Source organism: Muscardinus avellanarius (genome assembly GCF_963383645.1).
Source record: "Muscardinus avellanarius genome assembly, chromosome: 19".
Lineage (NCBI taxonomy): Eukaryota > Metazoa > Chordata > Mammalia > Rodentia > Gliridae > Muscardinus > Muscardinus avellanarius.
In genome coordinates this window covers 31,167,704-31,183,736 of record NC_137805.1, presented here as the reverse complement: position 1 = coordinate 31,183,736, position 16,033 = coordinate 31,167,704, and the positions used below count along the sequence as shown (strand labels likewise).

The 16,033-nt window shown below is 54.2% G+C and overlaps 1 protein-coding gene across 2 annotated transcripts in view; it reads right to left on the bottom strand.

The window, feature by feature from the left end:
* Positions 1-630: 630 nt before the first annotated feature.
* PTGIS (prostaglandin I2 synthase) overlaps positions 631-16,033 on the bottom strand; it is a gene marked incomplete at both ends in the record, with an annotated part of 30,503 nt that continues 15,100 nt past the window's right edge. For both annotated transcript variants that reach the window (XM_080716392.1, XM_080716393.1), the window contains 5 exons: positions 631-775; positions 3,607-3,758; positions 6,299-6,480; positions 7,313-7,481; positions 14,329-14,510. In XM_080716392.1, coding sequence (XP_080572518.1) covers positions 631-775; positions 3,607-3,758; positions 6,299-6,480; positions 7,313-7,481; positions 14,329-14,510 — 830 coding nt within the window. The remainder of the gene's footprint in view (positions 776-3,606; positions 3,759-6,298; positions 6,481-7,312; positions 7,482-14,328; positions 14,511-16,033) is intronic.

Genomic DNA, 16,033 nt, shown 5'->3' with positions numbered 1-16,033 from the left:
GCTTGACGGTCCAGGGAGCCAGACGGGATCCTTCCAGCCCCCCTGGCGGGGCCATGTCTTCCTTGGTCCCCTCCCTGCAGCCTGGCAGGAGAAAGCCCATCCCATCTGGCACCTGCAACTCTATAAGAGAGAACCTCCCTCCTCAGAGCCCAGTGCTCAGAGGGGACACCAGTGTGGTGTCCACGAATCAGCGCATCAGAGAAGGAGACATCCCAAGGTATTCCTTTGACTTTAGCTGCATTAATACCTGGGGACGGAGCTTATACCAGTGGACACGCTGCTGGGCCCTGGTGGGTCTTTCTGTTTCCACTGACAAAGGCCGGGCCACACACGTGTCAAGGGCTGGGACGGTGACCCCTCTGGAGTTGGGGACAGCAGTGGGACTCCCTGTCACAGAGCGGAGGAGCTAGGTGAGCCCAGGGCAGAACAAGCCTGGATTGAAACTAAAACTCTCCAGCAGCAATCCAGAGAGCCTCTGGTGTCTTTTGACGTCTTTTCTCGCTCTCCACCTCCCTCCTCTGGACAGAGCGGGTCAGGAGAAGAGCAGGAAGGAGGTTGCAAAGCCGGCACAGCGAGCCGGGAGGCCGGAGTGGGCTGGCTGAGGCATACGGGGTCATCCGCTCCCGCAGGTCACGGCCGGACACGGTACCGGATGGGCACGTCCTGTTCCGGCTGCATCAGCCCGAAGCCGTACCTGCTGAGGTCAAACTCGGGGACCTCCACGTCGGCGCTGACCAGCTCCAGATCAAAGTGCGTCAGCACGAGAAGCACAAATCTGCAGAGAGAGGACATTGAAGGCCACGAGTGGTTCCAGTTTGATAGCCCCTGGGAAGGTCAGGACTGCGGGTGAGTTGCTGATGAAGAGGCTGTGAGAAGTGGGCTTGTCACTCCCACGCCAGAGCTCCGAGGAGCCAGTGCGGGGCTCCCCAGCTTCCCCTCTGCCCAGGGGCAGCACAGGCATCACAGAGGGAAAGAGAAGGGCCCCTTAATTCCATGGAGGGAGGAGCTGCTCGTTACAGCAGCACTGCCGTGCTTATGCTGACTCATAAGGTGAGCCCTTTCTATTCCTGCTGCCCACACTGGTCCTCACTCTCCTCCAAGCTCCGGGCACCCTTCTATCTGTCCTGCGCAGGCTGCCGGCCACCCAGCGGTGCACGGTGAGATGAGGACAGGCACACTCTCAAAACACTCACTGTCTCTTGTGGGAGAACTGTCATCCTGTGGGCACTTTGCAATACAAGCACTCTCTACCGCCACCTTCTGGAAAACCATCAAATAAGTATGCAAAGCACCAAGCCGATGATGTCATCAGTGTTCCCCAAGAAGAATCCACAGGCCCCTGGGGACCTGACTTAATGCTGGCCACTGTCAGGAGTATCCCGTCACTGTCCCCACCCCAACTCAGAGACCTAACGCAGAACCGGGGCCGGGCAAGGACTCTCTGCTTACTCAAAGAGGCCGGGAGCAGGCGGCCAGGCCTAGGGGAAGCTAAGGCTCGGAACAGGAGCGGCCATGCGCTCTGCCAGGCGTTGCTGCCATTTGGAGTCTAGTGCCCCTTCTGGTCCAAGGGGGAAAGGCAGGATGGTCCCCACCAGCCCCGGCCGTAGGTCACTGTAGTTCACTGGGATGCAAGCCTGTGGCCGGCCCCTGGCTTCAGCGCTCACATGGGATGCGCAGATTGGTTCTGCCCTTAGAGCGGGGTTGGAGGAAGATACAAACTCCGCACCTGCTCACGCGTGGTTTCACTTGCGAGAAACATGGGGCGAATGTCAATACTGGACCCAGCCGAGCAGGCCGTGCAAACAGCTGTAAAATGTGCACACACACGCACACACACATACACACGCACACATACGCACACACACGCACACCAGCCACGTCTGCCCGGCACACATATCTCTTAACCATTTAACCTGTGTGGAACCACGCAGCCATCTTTTTTTTATTGGGTTCTTATATTTTCTTAGGTATCACTGATAGGTTTTCTGAGTGCTGGACCCCCGTCCCCTTCATCCCATAACCCCTGTGGGGTTTTGGTGGTGGTGGTGGTGGTGTTCTGTTTTGTTTGTGTGTGTGTGTGTGTGTGTGTGTGTGTGTGTGTGTGTGGTACTGAGGATGGAACCCAGGGGCATTCTACCCCTGAGCTACACCCCAGCCCAATTTTTTACTCTTTATTTTGAAACAGGGTCTCACTGAGTTGCGGAGGGCCTCACTAAGCAGCTAAGTAGCTGAGGCTGTCCACGAACCGCGATCCTTCTGTCTCAGCCTCCCAAATGCTGGGATTACACGCGTGCACCACTGCGCCCGGCTTCAGACTGACTGCATTTTGATTTCCATTTTACTGTTGAGAAAACTTAGGCCCAAAGGTTAATGTGATGTGTCCACTCCCTTAGCATAATGCCTGCACATTAAGAATACGGGTAATTATGAGAATAATTAACATTTAGCAAAGCCAAGGAGGAGGTGGGAAGTGGCTTAAGTACTCAGAAGGAGCCAGTACATCCAGCCTGACGCCGCTGGGATACGGTTATAACAGCACCTCCATTTTACAATTGAGGTACTAAGAGTCTCAGAAGTCACCCACTTTATGATTACACAGGTGCTGGACAGAAAAATGGAGCAGATGTCATGACCCCTGGCCCAAATGGTTTGTGAGCCTGGGGGGCTGAGGCTCTTAGGGTCCAAGCAGGAGACTTTATGAAGCTCTCAGCCCCCACAGGCATTAAAATAGCCAAGCAGGAACGCTGCGGTCCAGCCAAGTTGTGGACATGCTACAGCAGCTGCGGATGGACAGCTATGGCCAGCCGGGCCGGATGTCCAGGATTTGGAATTCAGTCACCACGATTAGAGGGAAGAGCCTGCTGCCAGATCTGATTAGTTAAAAAAAAAAAAAAAAAAAAAAAAAAACCAGAAATCTGGCTTTTTCTGTGACCCCTTCTGATTTTTTAGCTAATAGGCATTTTTTCCCTTTGTTTTTGTGTGGTACTGGGAATTGAACCCAGGGGCATTCTACATCCCCAGCCCTATTTTGTTTTAAAACAGGGTCTCACTAGGTTGCTGAAAGCCTCACCAATTTCCTGAGGCTGGCCTTGAACCTTTAATCTTCCTGACTCAGCTTCCTCAAGTACTAGGATTACAAGGTGTGCACAACCTTACCTGACTAAATACACTTTTTTTGTGTGCGTGGCAGTGGGGGTGTAACCCAGAGACTTTCTACCTCCGGGCTATACTCCCAGACCTATTTTATATTTTATTAGAAACAGGGTCTCACTAAGTAGCTGAGGCTGGCTTTGAACCTGTGTGATCCTCCTATCTCAGCCTCCCAAGTGCAGGGATTACAAGCGTGCGCCACCACGCCCAGCTCTAAATACACATTTACACACACACACACACACACACACACACACACACACACACACACACACTTGTGGTCAGTTTGGAGCCGGTCAGTCTCAGGACAGAAGGGTGGGTGCCAACCTTAAGAGCCAGAGCGCCAGCCCGGCCACACCCACTCCCTGGCCACGCCCCCATCGACCACGCCCACCCCACGCCCACTCGCCCACACCCCATTGGCCACAGCCCGAGCCCCCGACCACGCCCACGCACTGTTTGATGCTGTCCACCGCGTAGTTCCTCCCCAGGCACAGATTGTGCCCGGCCCCCCAGGGCATGTTGTAATTCTTCAGCCGTTTTCCATCTTTGTAAAAGTCTTTCTTCTCTGATCCATCCGGGTTCAGGAAGCGGTCGTATTTAAACACCTGAAAGAGGAAGGAGGTCCACTGCTCACCCGGCCTGCGAGCAGGTGCTCACCCAGGAACACGGCCGCAGGTGTCCCGAGGCCTCGCTTGGAAGAGGGGACAGCGGGACAGACGCGGCGGGAAGGCCAGGGACAGCGGACGGGCTGGAAAGTCATGGTGAAAGGTGTGTGCGTCTGGCGTGGAAGAATTTCTGCTCCGGGCTGTCAAGTGGCCAGTTTCAAACCATGTCGCGGGACACTGCGCGAACTCCGGGTGCGGCGTGTACGTCCACAAAGGCATAAAAAACTATTTATTTATTTTTATTTTATTTTTTTTTGTGTGTGTGTGTGTGGTACTAAAGGTGGAACCCCGGGGCTCTTCTTCCTCTGGGCTATACTCCCAGACCTATTTTATACTGTATTTGGAAACAGGGTCTCACTAAGTTGCTGAGAGCCTCACTCGGTAGCTGAGGCTGGCTTCGAACCTGTGCGATCCTCCTGTCTCAGCCTCCCAAGTGCGGGGATTACAAGCGTGCGCCACCATGCCTGGCTCATTAAAAAAAAAAAAAAAAAAATTTAAAGACACACTCGCTGGGCGAGATGGTGCACACTTGTAATCCCAGCATTCGGGAGGCTGAGACTGGAGGATCGCAGTTCGTGGCCAGCCTCAGCTACTACTTAGTGAGGCCCTTTGCAACTCAGTGAGACCCTGTTTCCAAATAAAGAATAAAAAAAATAAAAATAGGTTTGGGGGTGTAGCTTGGAGGGTAGAATGCGCCTAGGTTCAATCTGTGGTACCACACACAAAAATGTATTATTAATTTTTATTTTACATTACAAAAGCAGGGTATACTTTATCATAAAATAGGAATCAAATGCTTATTTATTTATATATTTTATTTTTGTACTGGAGATTGAACCCAGGAGCATTCTACCTCTGAGCTACACCCTCAGCCCTATTTTTTTACTTTTCAAAATTTATGGTGGCATGGTGGCACAAGCTTGTAATCCCAACACTTGGGAGGCTGAGACTGGAGGATGGCGGTTCGCGGACAGCCTCAGCTACTTAGTGAGGCCCTCTGCAACTCAGTGAGACCCGGTTTCAAAATAAAGAATAAAAATTAGGGACGGGGTATAGCTTGGAGGTCGAATGCCCCTGGGTTCCATCCCCAGACCCGCAAAAAAAATTACGTATTTGACTCCTAGGCGTGGTGGCGCACACTTGTAATCCCACGCTTGGGAGGCTGAGACAGGAGGATTGCACAGGTTCGAAGCCAGCCTCAGCTACTTAGTGAGACCCTGTTTCCAAATAAAATATAAAATAGGTCTGGGAGTATAGCCTGGAGGTAGAAAAGCCTCTGGGTTCCACCCCCAGTACCACACACACAAATTATCTATTTATTTATTTATTTATTTATTTATTTATTTATTTAGTGATCTTGGGGATTGAATCCAGGGGCATGTTTACCTCCGAGCTACACCCCCAGCCCTATTTTTTATTCTTTGTTTGGAAACAGGATCTCACTAAGTTGCAGAGGGCCTCACTAAGTTGCTGAGGCTGGCCGTGAACCCAGATCCTCCTGTCTCAGCCTCTCAAGTACTAGGATAACAAGTGTGCGCCACCATGCTTGGCTTTATTTTTTATTTTGAAATATGGTCTTACTAAGTTACTGAGGCTGGGCTTGAACCTGAGATCCTCCTGTCTCTGCCTCCCAGTACTGGGATTGCAGGCCTGTGCCACCACACCTGGCTGAGAAATGCATATTTAAAAGTAAAAAATTAAGTCATTCCCTTTTTTTTTCCAGTTCCCTAACCATGATTTAGTGTCTTTTTTTAAATTTAGAGTGTCTTTTTTAATTTTTAATTTATACTCCTAGTCCTATTTTTATTTTATTTGGAAACAGGGTCTTACTAAGTTACAGATGACCTCACTAAGTAGCCCAGGCTGAGGGTCTGGGGATGGAACCCAGGAGCATTCGACCTCCGAGCTACACCCCCTCCCTAATTTTTATTCTTTATTTTGAAACCGGGTCTCACTGAGTTGCAGAGGGCCTCGCTAAGTAGCTGAGGCTGGCCGCGAACCGCGATCCTCTCGTCTCAGCCTCCTAAGTGCTGGGATGACGAGCGTGCATCACCACACCCAGCTTGAGAGAACTTTTTGTGTGTGACCTCATTTCATCTCCCTGACAACCCAGACACAGAGAGGTGAAGTCACGCTGGTCATACAGCAAGCCAAGGGCGCCACGGGCTGCCACTCAGACCAGCGGACCCCACGCCGCCCACAGTCCCCCGTACAACCATCACCCCTGAGCCGGGCGTGGTGGCGCACGCTTGTCATCCCCGCGCTCGGGAGGCGGAGACAGGAGGATCGCGCAGGTTCGAAGCCAGCCGCGCGCGCTGGCTTAGGAGACCCTGTTTCCAAATAAAAATGTAAAAAATAGGTCTGGGAGTGTAGCCCGGAGGTAGAAGGGCTTCCAGGAACCCCAGTACCACCAAAAAAAAAAAAAAAAAAAAAACCAACAACAACCATCACCCCTGCTATTTATTTATTTATTTATTTACCTCGGGGTCTGTGTAGATCTCCGGGTCCTTCTGGGGGCTCAGGAACGGGAAGAGGAGGAGGCGGTCACCACGGCGCAGAGAGAATTCCCTCCCGTCGGCCAAGGGCAGGGCCAGGTCCACCACAACCTCGCGGGTGATGAAGGGCGCAGCCGTGAGGCGGAGGCTCTCACCCAGCACGCTGTCTGCGGGGAGGGAGAGTCAGCCCGCCATGGGGTCATCAGCTCCTGTGCCGCCCCCACCCTCGATTCACAGGAGACAAGAAGCTCAGAGAGGGTGCACGCCCCCCCACTGTCACACAGCGAGGACACGTGACCTCTGCGTCCCTTGACTGCGAGGGCTCTGGATCCACTCTAAGAAGCTGGGAGGGAAGGTGGGAGCCAGAGGGGTATTGGACAGCTGCGGGGAGGGAAGAAGCACCAGCCCAGCATACATTCCCCTTCCTGGAAATAGTCCCCTGACTTTCCTCTGGGGACCACCCCTTTCCACTCCCAGGGGAGTCCTAAATGCCGGAAATGGACTTTGATTGGCTGATCAGAGCATCCTTCCCCCTCCCAGGGACTGGGATATGACCCAAGGAGCCAGTGAGACACGTTCCTGGAGCTTCAGCCCGGGATGTGTTTAAAAAGGCACTTCCCAGCCCGGCGTGGTGGTGCACGCTTGTAAACCCAGCATTGGGGAGGCAGAGACAGGAGGACTGCAGTTCTCAGACAGCCTCAGCTACTACTTAGTGAGGCCCTTTGCAACTCAGTGAGACCCTGTTTCAAAATAAAGAATAAAAAATAGGGCTGGGGGTATAGGTTGCCCCTGGGGTCCATCCCCAGTATCACACACACACAAAGTCTCCTACTGAGGCCGTGAGCTTTGGGCTGGTGAGCCTGGGCATGGAGATGCCCGGTCTCAGAGGAGAGGACGCCCAGGGGGACTGAGTCAGAGGACCTCCAGCCCGCGCTGCACAGGGCTTTGGGGGGCTCGATGACCCCATCCTGGGGCTATCTTGGGGGTCGGCCAGCTCACCAAGCACCGGGGTGCTGTCTAGGACCCTCTGTGGGAGGGTGGTCATCTGGGAGACGGGCTGTTCCTCCCTCCTGAGGACATGCTCCAGCTCCCCGCGGACGGCGGCCAGGGCCTCGGGGTTCTTGAGAAGGAAGAGCAGGAGCCAGAAGGCAGCAGGGCCCATGTTTCCCTGGAATGAGAAGGAGCCCCGTTACCCCGCAGAACAACAGGGCTCACTGGTCACCCCTGCCCAGCCTCTGCGCGTGAGCCTGGGCCACGGCTAACATCTGCTTGGGGCTCTGGCCTAGCCAGATGTGCCTCCTGACATCTGACCTGCTTGACCTTGAAAAAAATCACTGGGGTCCGGGGTCTGCGCAGCTCGTCAACAGCAGACGTCGGCTGCAGGCGCATCCTCCAGGACTGCTGGCCACTCCAAGGACAACGACGCTATGGCTCCCAATTTTTCATCACGCCCACGTCTACACCTCCCATCACGTGACTGCGGTTCCCACGGAAGACCAGGGTGTTTTACCCCCACGCGGATTCGGGTTCCGCCACGGACTAGCTTTGGCCAATAGAATGAGGAAGAATTGACTGACCAGCCAGGCGTGGTGGCGCACGCTTGTAATCCCAGCATTCGGGAGGCTGAGACCAGAGGATCCGCGACAGCCTCAGCGACTACTCAGTGAGGCCCTTTGCAACTCAGTGAGACCCTGTTTCAAAATAAAGAATAAAAAATCGGGCTGGGGGTGTAGCTCAGAGGTCAAATGTCCCTGGGTTCCATCCCCAGTACTGCAAAAAGAGAGAGAGAGAGAGAGAGAGAGAGAGAGAGACAGACAGACAGACAGACAGACAGACAGACAGACAGACAGACACCTGTGCGTTTCCACTTGCCCCTCAAGCACATGGTCCCAGAGAGGAGAGACCCACAGAGCAGAGCTGAGCCCCCTGGCTAGGCCCCGTCTGGACCAGCCAGATCCACAGACCTGTGAGTTAAATGAAGGCTAATTGGCATGTGCTGCTGAGTCTTCGGGAATGTGCGTTACACAGCAGTGGCTAACTGATACAACATGTAAGCATACTTTGGGACACATTTTCTTATATGCTTCATAGGATACAATTCTATTAGCTGCTCTGGGCGAATAGATGTGCATGAATGTTGTGTTTTCGTATCACTGATGGCTGTGATCAAAAGTTGTTACGTTTTGAAACAAGAATTATTTGAAATCTCCCAGTCAATGAATGATGAAGAAAATGAATGGAATTTCTTGTTCCAAGGGCCAACATTTCCATAAACATTTTGGCCTCAGCTATCTGGCCTCAGTAACCCAGACACGGATGGAATGTCACTGACCTCAACTTGGGGGATGGATTGTATCATAAGTGACTGTCCTAATCAAGCGTGGTGGCGCACATGCATAATCCCAGCACTCGGGAGGCTGAGACAGGGGGATCGCAGGTTCCTGGACAGCCTCGAGTACTTCCTGAGGCCCTCTGCAACTTAGTGAGAACTTGTTTCAAAATAAAGAATAAAAAAGTAGGGCTGGGGGCACAGCTCGGAGGTAGAATGTCCCTGGGTTCCATCCCCAATATAAATAACAGAGGCACAGGAAACACTCCCTAGCTCTACCTGATGCCCAGCATTCATTGGGGGCTTGCTCATACTTGTCTTATACATGTCTGTGTCCCTGGTGGCCAGGGACTCCCGGGCAGCCTGGGGTCAGCGAGGAGAGCCCTGGACAGAGACCAGACCGAGTCGGACTCCGAGCCCTGCGCCCCGCTCTCTGTGGCTCTCAACAGGTCACTCCCACTCTGGGTCTCAGAGCATCCTTGGGACAACAGGCTAATAAGAACACCCGCTCCTGGGGTGGCCACAGGGGTGGTGACCAGCAGGAGTGACCCTGCAGGGAGTGACCTGGGGAGGCATCCTCCTCTCCGCCGGCCCCTCCCCTGGGTTTGAGGACAAGTGGGGACATCAGGGCCCTTCCGAGACGCCCTCCAACACCCCGGGTCTGGCTGTGACAGCAAGGTCGCTGCCTGTCCATCACTCAGATGCCAGGGGATTGTGGGTGATAAATAAGCCTGTCCATCACTCAGATGCCAGGGGATTGTGGGCGATGAATAATTCAGCAGAGGCTTAGCCCAGCGCCAAACCCTCTCATCTCACCCGGAGGACGGGCCACTGCTCATTAATCACCCATGGGAGTGGGAGGCTCTGGTGTTATCTCTGCTCGCAGGAAAAAGCTGACCACAGTGGCCCCAGTACACAGGTGTGTGCGCGTGTGTGTGTGCGCGCACACACACATGTAAGGTCACAGGACCACAAGTCATCCTGATTTCTTTTTTTCTTTTCTTTTTTTTGTGGTCATTCTATCTCCGAGCTACATACCCGGCCATATATATATATGGGGGGGAGGGGTACTGGGGATGGAACCCAGGGGCATTCTACCTCTGAGCTACACCCCCAGTCCTACATTTTATTCTTTATTTTGAAACGGGATCTCACTGAATTGCAAAGAGCCTCACTAAGTAGCTGAGGCTGTCCACAAACCGTAACCCTCCAATCTCAGCCTCCCAAATGCTGGGTTTACAATCGTGAGCCACCACGCCCGGCAGCCATATTTTTTTTATTATTATTTTTCATTTGGAACAGGGTTTCGCTAAGTTGCTGATGGCCTCATTAAATTGCTGAGGCTGGCTTCAGACCCGCAATCCTCATGTCTGCCTCCCAAGTACTGGGAATACAGGCGTGCACCACCACGCTGGGCAGGGATCCTGGTTTCTATACCCTGAACGCTGAGCTGTCTCCCCAAGGCAGGGGCTGCCTCAGGAGTTTACTCAGGAAGACACCTCCCATCTAACGACATTCCCTCCACTGTGGCCAAAGTCCACAGACCCAGCAACGCCAGCCCCAGCGGCCCCTGCGCTGTGCAGGTGCGGCTCCCGCCGGAGTGTTGGCCTGTGTCACTGGCCTGGTATCCCAGCCGCCTGTCTTGTTACCTCCTGACTGCAGCCTCAGTGCCCCCCACATCCACTCTGGCCTCTAGGTAGCACTACCCACTGCCCCACAGAGTCCCTCTGCTGGGTTTTCATAGATAATCTGGGGCCGACCTCAACCTTCCAGACTTCAAGTGACCTGAACAGGGCCACTGGGTGGCCCACGGTGAGGGCCGCGTGAGCATTAGGTGTGGGGTCTGAAATGCTCTTATGGGAAGCAGAATGCTCCCTGGCTGGGACCACTAAACTGCTTGGAGCCACTGGCGGCCGTGAGGCGCTCACCCCAGGAAGGCCCGGGGGGCTCTGAGGTTGGAGCCCAGCCGCAGGAGAGTAAAGCACAGGCCCTGGGCTGGATTCCTTCTATTTTTGCAAATTAAAAAAGATTCAAAGGGAAGCCAAATATGGTGGAATGCATTTGGAATCCCAGGACTTGGGAGGCTGAAACAGAAAGATGACCGGTTCAAGGCCAGCCTCAGCAACTTAGCAAGACCTCATTTCCAAATAAAAAAATAAAATAAGCCAGGCATGGTGGCACACGCTTGTAAACCCAGCATTTGAAAGGCGGAGACAGGAAGATCGTGGTTCGAAGACAGCCTCAGCTACTTAGTGAGGGCCTTTGCAACTCAGTGAGACCCTGTTTAAAAATAATAAAGAATAGCCGGGTGTGGTGGCGCACGCTTGTAATCCCCGTGCTTGGGAGGCAGAGACAGGAGGATCGCACAGGTTCGAAGCCAGCCGCACGCGCTGGCTTAAGAGACCCTGTTTCCACATAAAAAAGTATAAAAAATAGGTCTGGGAGTGTAGCCTGGAAGTAGAAGGGCTTCCAGGAACCCCAGTACCACCAAAAAATAATGATAATAATAATAATAATAATAATAATAATAATAATAATAATAAAGAATAAAACCCCCTCCTTCCGCCATCTTCTCCCTCCGTCAATGGCACCTTCAACCTTCAGCCTCCTTATCGTCATTAAGGGCAAAACTTGGAGCATCCTGTGGGATTCCACCCTGACAGCTCTGCCACAAAACACATCCAGAGTCCAGCCACTTCCCCCCTGCCCTCAGCCCCACCGGGGCCCAGCGCCTCACTCCCTGGCCTGGGTACCTCACAGCCTCCTCCCCAGCCTCCGTCTCCACTTCACCCACCGTGGTCTACTGTCAGCACTGGAACCAGACAGCCCCTCTAATGCAAAACACAGGCCTTTGTCAGAGCCCTCGAAGGTACTTGCCTCACTCCAGCACACGCTACCACTGGGCTTTTGCACGTGCCCCCTGCTGCCGGGCAGCCCTCTCCCTGGAGCCCTCAGGCCTCGCTCCCTGGGGCTCACCTGGGCTTGGGTGTCGCCGTTTGCACGGTCCCCCTTCACTCCCTCTGCTGCCCCTTTCCCATTCTCCACAGCACCCATTCATTCCCCACGCGGGCTTCTCAGTCTTGTCAATCATCTCCCATCTTCTCCAGAGGAATGGTGGCGACCCCACACCCACGCCCTGCGCAAGGTGCCACCTCCGTCCTGATCCAGGGGCTCAGCCTGCATCAGACTGGCCCAGAGGCGAAGTCGCCGGGCTGGTGCCCAAGCCTCTGGGCTGCACAGCCCCCGGGCCCCGCGCTCTAGGGTGGAGGCCAGGTGTCCCCACTGGCCTGAACACTGCCTGCTGCCAACCAGCTCAGAGAACGTCGTGTCCCAACCATCTGGTACCCAACCTCTGCCCAAGGCCACTGCCCGCCCCTCCTGACCGGGCAGCGTCCAGTTCCGGAGTCATTTCCACAGGGGCTCTGGGGACAGCTGGGAGCTCCGAGTCATCCCGGCCCATAAATATGTTATTAGGCACTAATGGGGGACCAAGTGCTGATCAAACCTGGCCCTGCCCCGCCAGCCTTTCCTGCAAGGGCAGTTAATAGCTCTGAGAAAAAAACTAAAAATAAGTGGCCAGTCGATGGAATTACCCAGGAACGCCGGCCAGACCAGCCCAGCAACCCTCGTGGGCCCAGTGGGACCAGAGAAAGAGAAGGGGGCCGGGCTTGGGGGGCGCATGCTCATTACCCCAGGACTTGGGAGGCCAAGACAGGAGGATTGCAGGTTTGTGGCCAGCCTCAGCTACTTAGTGAGGCCCTCTGCAACTCAGTGAGACCTTGTTTCAAAATAAAGAATAAAAAATAGGGCTGGGAAGCTGGGTGTGGTAGCCCATGCTTATAATCCCAGCATTTGGGAGGCTGAGACAGGAGGATCTTGGTTTGAAGACAGCCTCAGCTACTTAGTGAGTGAAGCCCTTTGCAACTCAGTGAGACCCTGTTTCAAAATAAAAAGAATAAAAGCTAGGGCTGGGGTGTAGCTCAGATGTAGAATGCCCCTCAGTTCCATCCCCAGGACCACACAAAGTAAAGGCCATCAAATCTTGTCTTCACTATTCCTTTCCCCTTAAAAAAACAAAAACAAAAAACAGGGCTGGGGTGTAGCTCAGAAGTAGAATACCCCTGTGTTCCACCCCAGTTCTACAAAAAAAATAAAAATAAAAAGAGAGAAAGAGAAGGGCCTGGCGCTCAGGGTCAAGGGCGGGAGCGACCAGCCGCCCGTTCCTCACCCAGGATCTGGCCCTCATCCCATTCGGTGGCTCCATCCTGACAAACCTCGCCCGTCGGCCCATTTCCTCGTCCCCTGGTCCTGTCTTCTGGGTGCTCCTGTTCTTGTCCCTAAGACCCGCCGCCCTGTGCTCAGAGCGCTCCCAGGGCTCACTAAGTAGCTGAGGCTGCCTGCGAACCCGCGATCCTTCTCTCTCAGCCTCCCAAGTACCTGAATGACAAGTGTGCGCCACCACGCCCGCCATTTTATTTATTTCGAAACGGGGTCTTGCTACGTGGCTGAGAGTCCCACTAAGTGGCAGAGGCTGGTCTGGAACCTGCGATCCTCCCATCTCGACCTCCCAAGTAGCGGGATTCCAGGTGTGTGCTACTGTGCCCAGCTTCGATGGAAGCTTTAACAAGTTCCTCAAAATAGCTGTCATGAAAAACATTCTCTTCAGAGAATGGAAACTATCAGACTGAAGAGGCAGCTCCGCCACGAGCTGCATATGCTGGGATGGGAGCCGGGCCCAGAGGAGCTGTAAGGGACAAACTGCTGAGCAACAGGCCAAGCCGGGCTGAGGGCTGCAGGCGAGACAGGACCCTGGGCTGAGGTTAGCTGTCCTCCATCTGGTTCCCTGCTGTCGTGTAGGAAGGAGCGCTTACTCTTGGGGTACACCCTTAAGTAACGAGGGTGGGGTCGATGTCTGCGACTCATTGCTTAACGGTTCAATAAAATAATTACAGAGGGAGAAAGGAAATGGGACGACATGGTGGGAATCGGGGAACCGCTGGACGTGGTGGTGCAGGCCTCTAATCTCGGGACTTGGGAGGCTGAGACAGGAGGATCACAGGCGTGAGACCGCCCTTAGCAACTCAGCGACACCCTCCGCAACCTCGTGAAACCCTGTTTCAAAATTTAAAAAATTTTAAGCTGGTCGTGGTGGCGCACGCTTGTAATCCCAGCATTCGGGAGGCTGAGACAGAGGATCACGGTTCGCGGACAGCCTCAGCTACTTAGTGAGGTCGTTTGCAACTCAGTGAGACCCGGTTTCCAAATAAAGAATAAAAAAGAGGGCAGGGGCCGGGCGTGGTGGCGCACACTTGTAATCCCCGCGCTTGGGAGGCAGAGACTGGAGGATCGCGTAGGTTCTAAGTCAGCCACGCTGGCTTTAAGAGACCCTGTTTCCAAATAAAAATATAAAATAGGTCTGGGAGTTGAGCCTGGAGGTAGAAGGGCTTCCAGGAACCCCAGTACCACCAAAAATAAAAAATAAAAAATAGGACAGGGGGTGTAGCTCAGAGGTAGATGCCTCTGGGTCCCATCCCCAGTACTGCCAAAATAAAGGGCACACAGCGGGGCATGTCACGCACCCACACCCACTCACGCTCACTGATGGACCCAGTCACGTGCACGCCCACCCCCATGCACACTCACGCACTCACATTCTCGCACACGACCGTGCTCACGCCGTGCCCACCTGCGTGGCCCAGAGCTGCAGCAGCAGCGCCCGCGCCTGCATGTCCTCGGCCACGCCAGTCTCCTCCAGGTGCCGCAGGTAACTCTCCAGCCAGCTGCTCCGCTGGGCGCGGGTGGCCAGCCTGGCCGGAGACAGCAGCTTCCACAGGTGGCCTTTGACGTGGGCCGCCCGGTCCTTATCCCCTGGGGGACAGAGCACAGAAGGTGGGGTTAGCCCCCCCGCCCGGGGCCAGCTCCTGCATCACCACCTCCAGAGCAGGCTCAGTACCTCCCACAGGGTGGGACCAGAAAGACCCGCTGACACTGACCACCCACAGGGACAGAGTCGAGGAGCCCACCCCAGACAGGAGGTGGCCCCTTCCTCTGTCTCTGAGAGCTTTCCAAAGAAGCTGCTGAGCCAGGCATGGCGGCACACACTTGTCATCCCAGCATTTGGGAGGTGGAGACCAGAGGATCGCGGTTCGTGGGCAGCCTCAGCTACTTAGTGAGGCCCTCTCTGCAACTCAGCGAGACGCAGCTTCAAAAAAATAAAACAAGCCACACGTGGTGGCGCACGCTTGTAATCCCCGCGCTTGGGAGGCTGACAGGAGGATCGCGCGGGTTCGAAGCCAGCCTCAGCTACTGAGTGAGGCTCTCAGCAACTTAGTGAGACCCTGTTTCCAAATAAAGTATAAAATAGGTCTGGGAGTATAGCCCAGAGGTAGAAAGCCCCTGGGTTCCACCCCCAGTACCATCAAAAAATAAAACAAAAACTAAAGACCAAACAATAGGGCTGGAGGTGTAGCTCGGAGGTACTGTGCCCAATATCCAGGTGTTTGTGAGGAATCACTTGGTGGTTGTGGGTGAGTGCATGCGTGTGCGCGTGTGTGTGTGTGTTACTAGAGATGGAACCGAGGAGCATTCTACCTCCGCGCTATACCTCCAGCCCTATTTTATTCTTTTTATTTTGAAACAGAGTCTCATGACATTGCGGAGGCATGCCACCAATCTGCAGCCGCAGGTTCGAGGCCATGCTCAGCAACTCGGGGAGACCCTGTTTCAAAATAAATGAGACAGGGCTGGGGCGGTGACTCAGAGGTAGAATGCCCCTGGGCTCAACTGCTCCTCTTCCCCCTCCTAACACACAAAAGAACACGACTCATTATCACGGGGCACAAGATTTAGGGCTGGGGTAGAGCTTGCAGGCAGGACACCCCAGCGTCCAATCTCAGTAACACACACAAAGCAGAAAAAAAAAGAGGCTGAGTCAGGAGGACAGCCTTAGCAACCTAGCAAGACCCTGTTTCAAAACAAAGGGCTGGGGGTATAGCTCAGAGGTAGAATGTGTGTCTGGGTTCACTCCTGGGCACCACAAAAATGGAAGGAAGAAAGGGAGGGAGGGGCGGCCTTCTTAGCTGCAGGCCTGGCCCTTGCTGTCCCTTCCCAGCGGGTCCCACCCTGTGCCAGCACAGCCCTTCGGTTTCCTTTTATAAGAATGCATACGTTACTTGATTCGCCCCAACGGGTAAAGCAATAAGCCTGATACCTTCGGGTGTCTGCATTCGTGGACCCCCGTCTCTAGAGACTCCTTTCCTAAGGAGGGTGTACAGGAGCAAGGAATGAGCCGTATATTTTGGTAGGCTCTGCCCACTGTCTCCCGAGGAGGAGGGGCAGCTGCAGGGTCGAGGCCCGGCTTTGCACTCTGGCTCTGACACTCACGGGCTCCC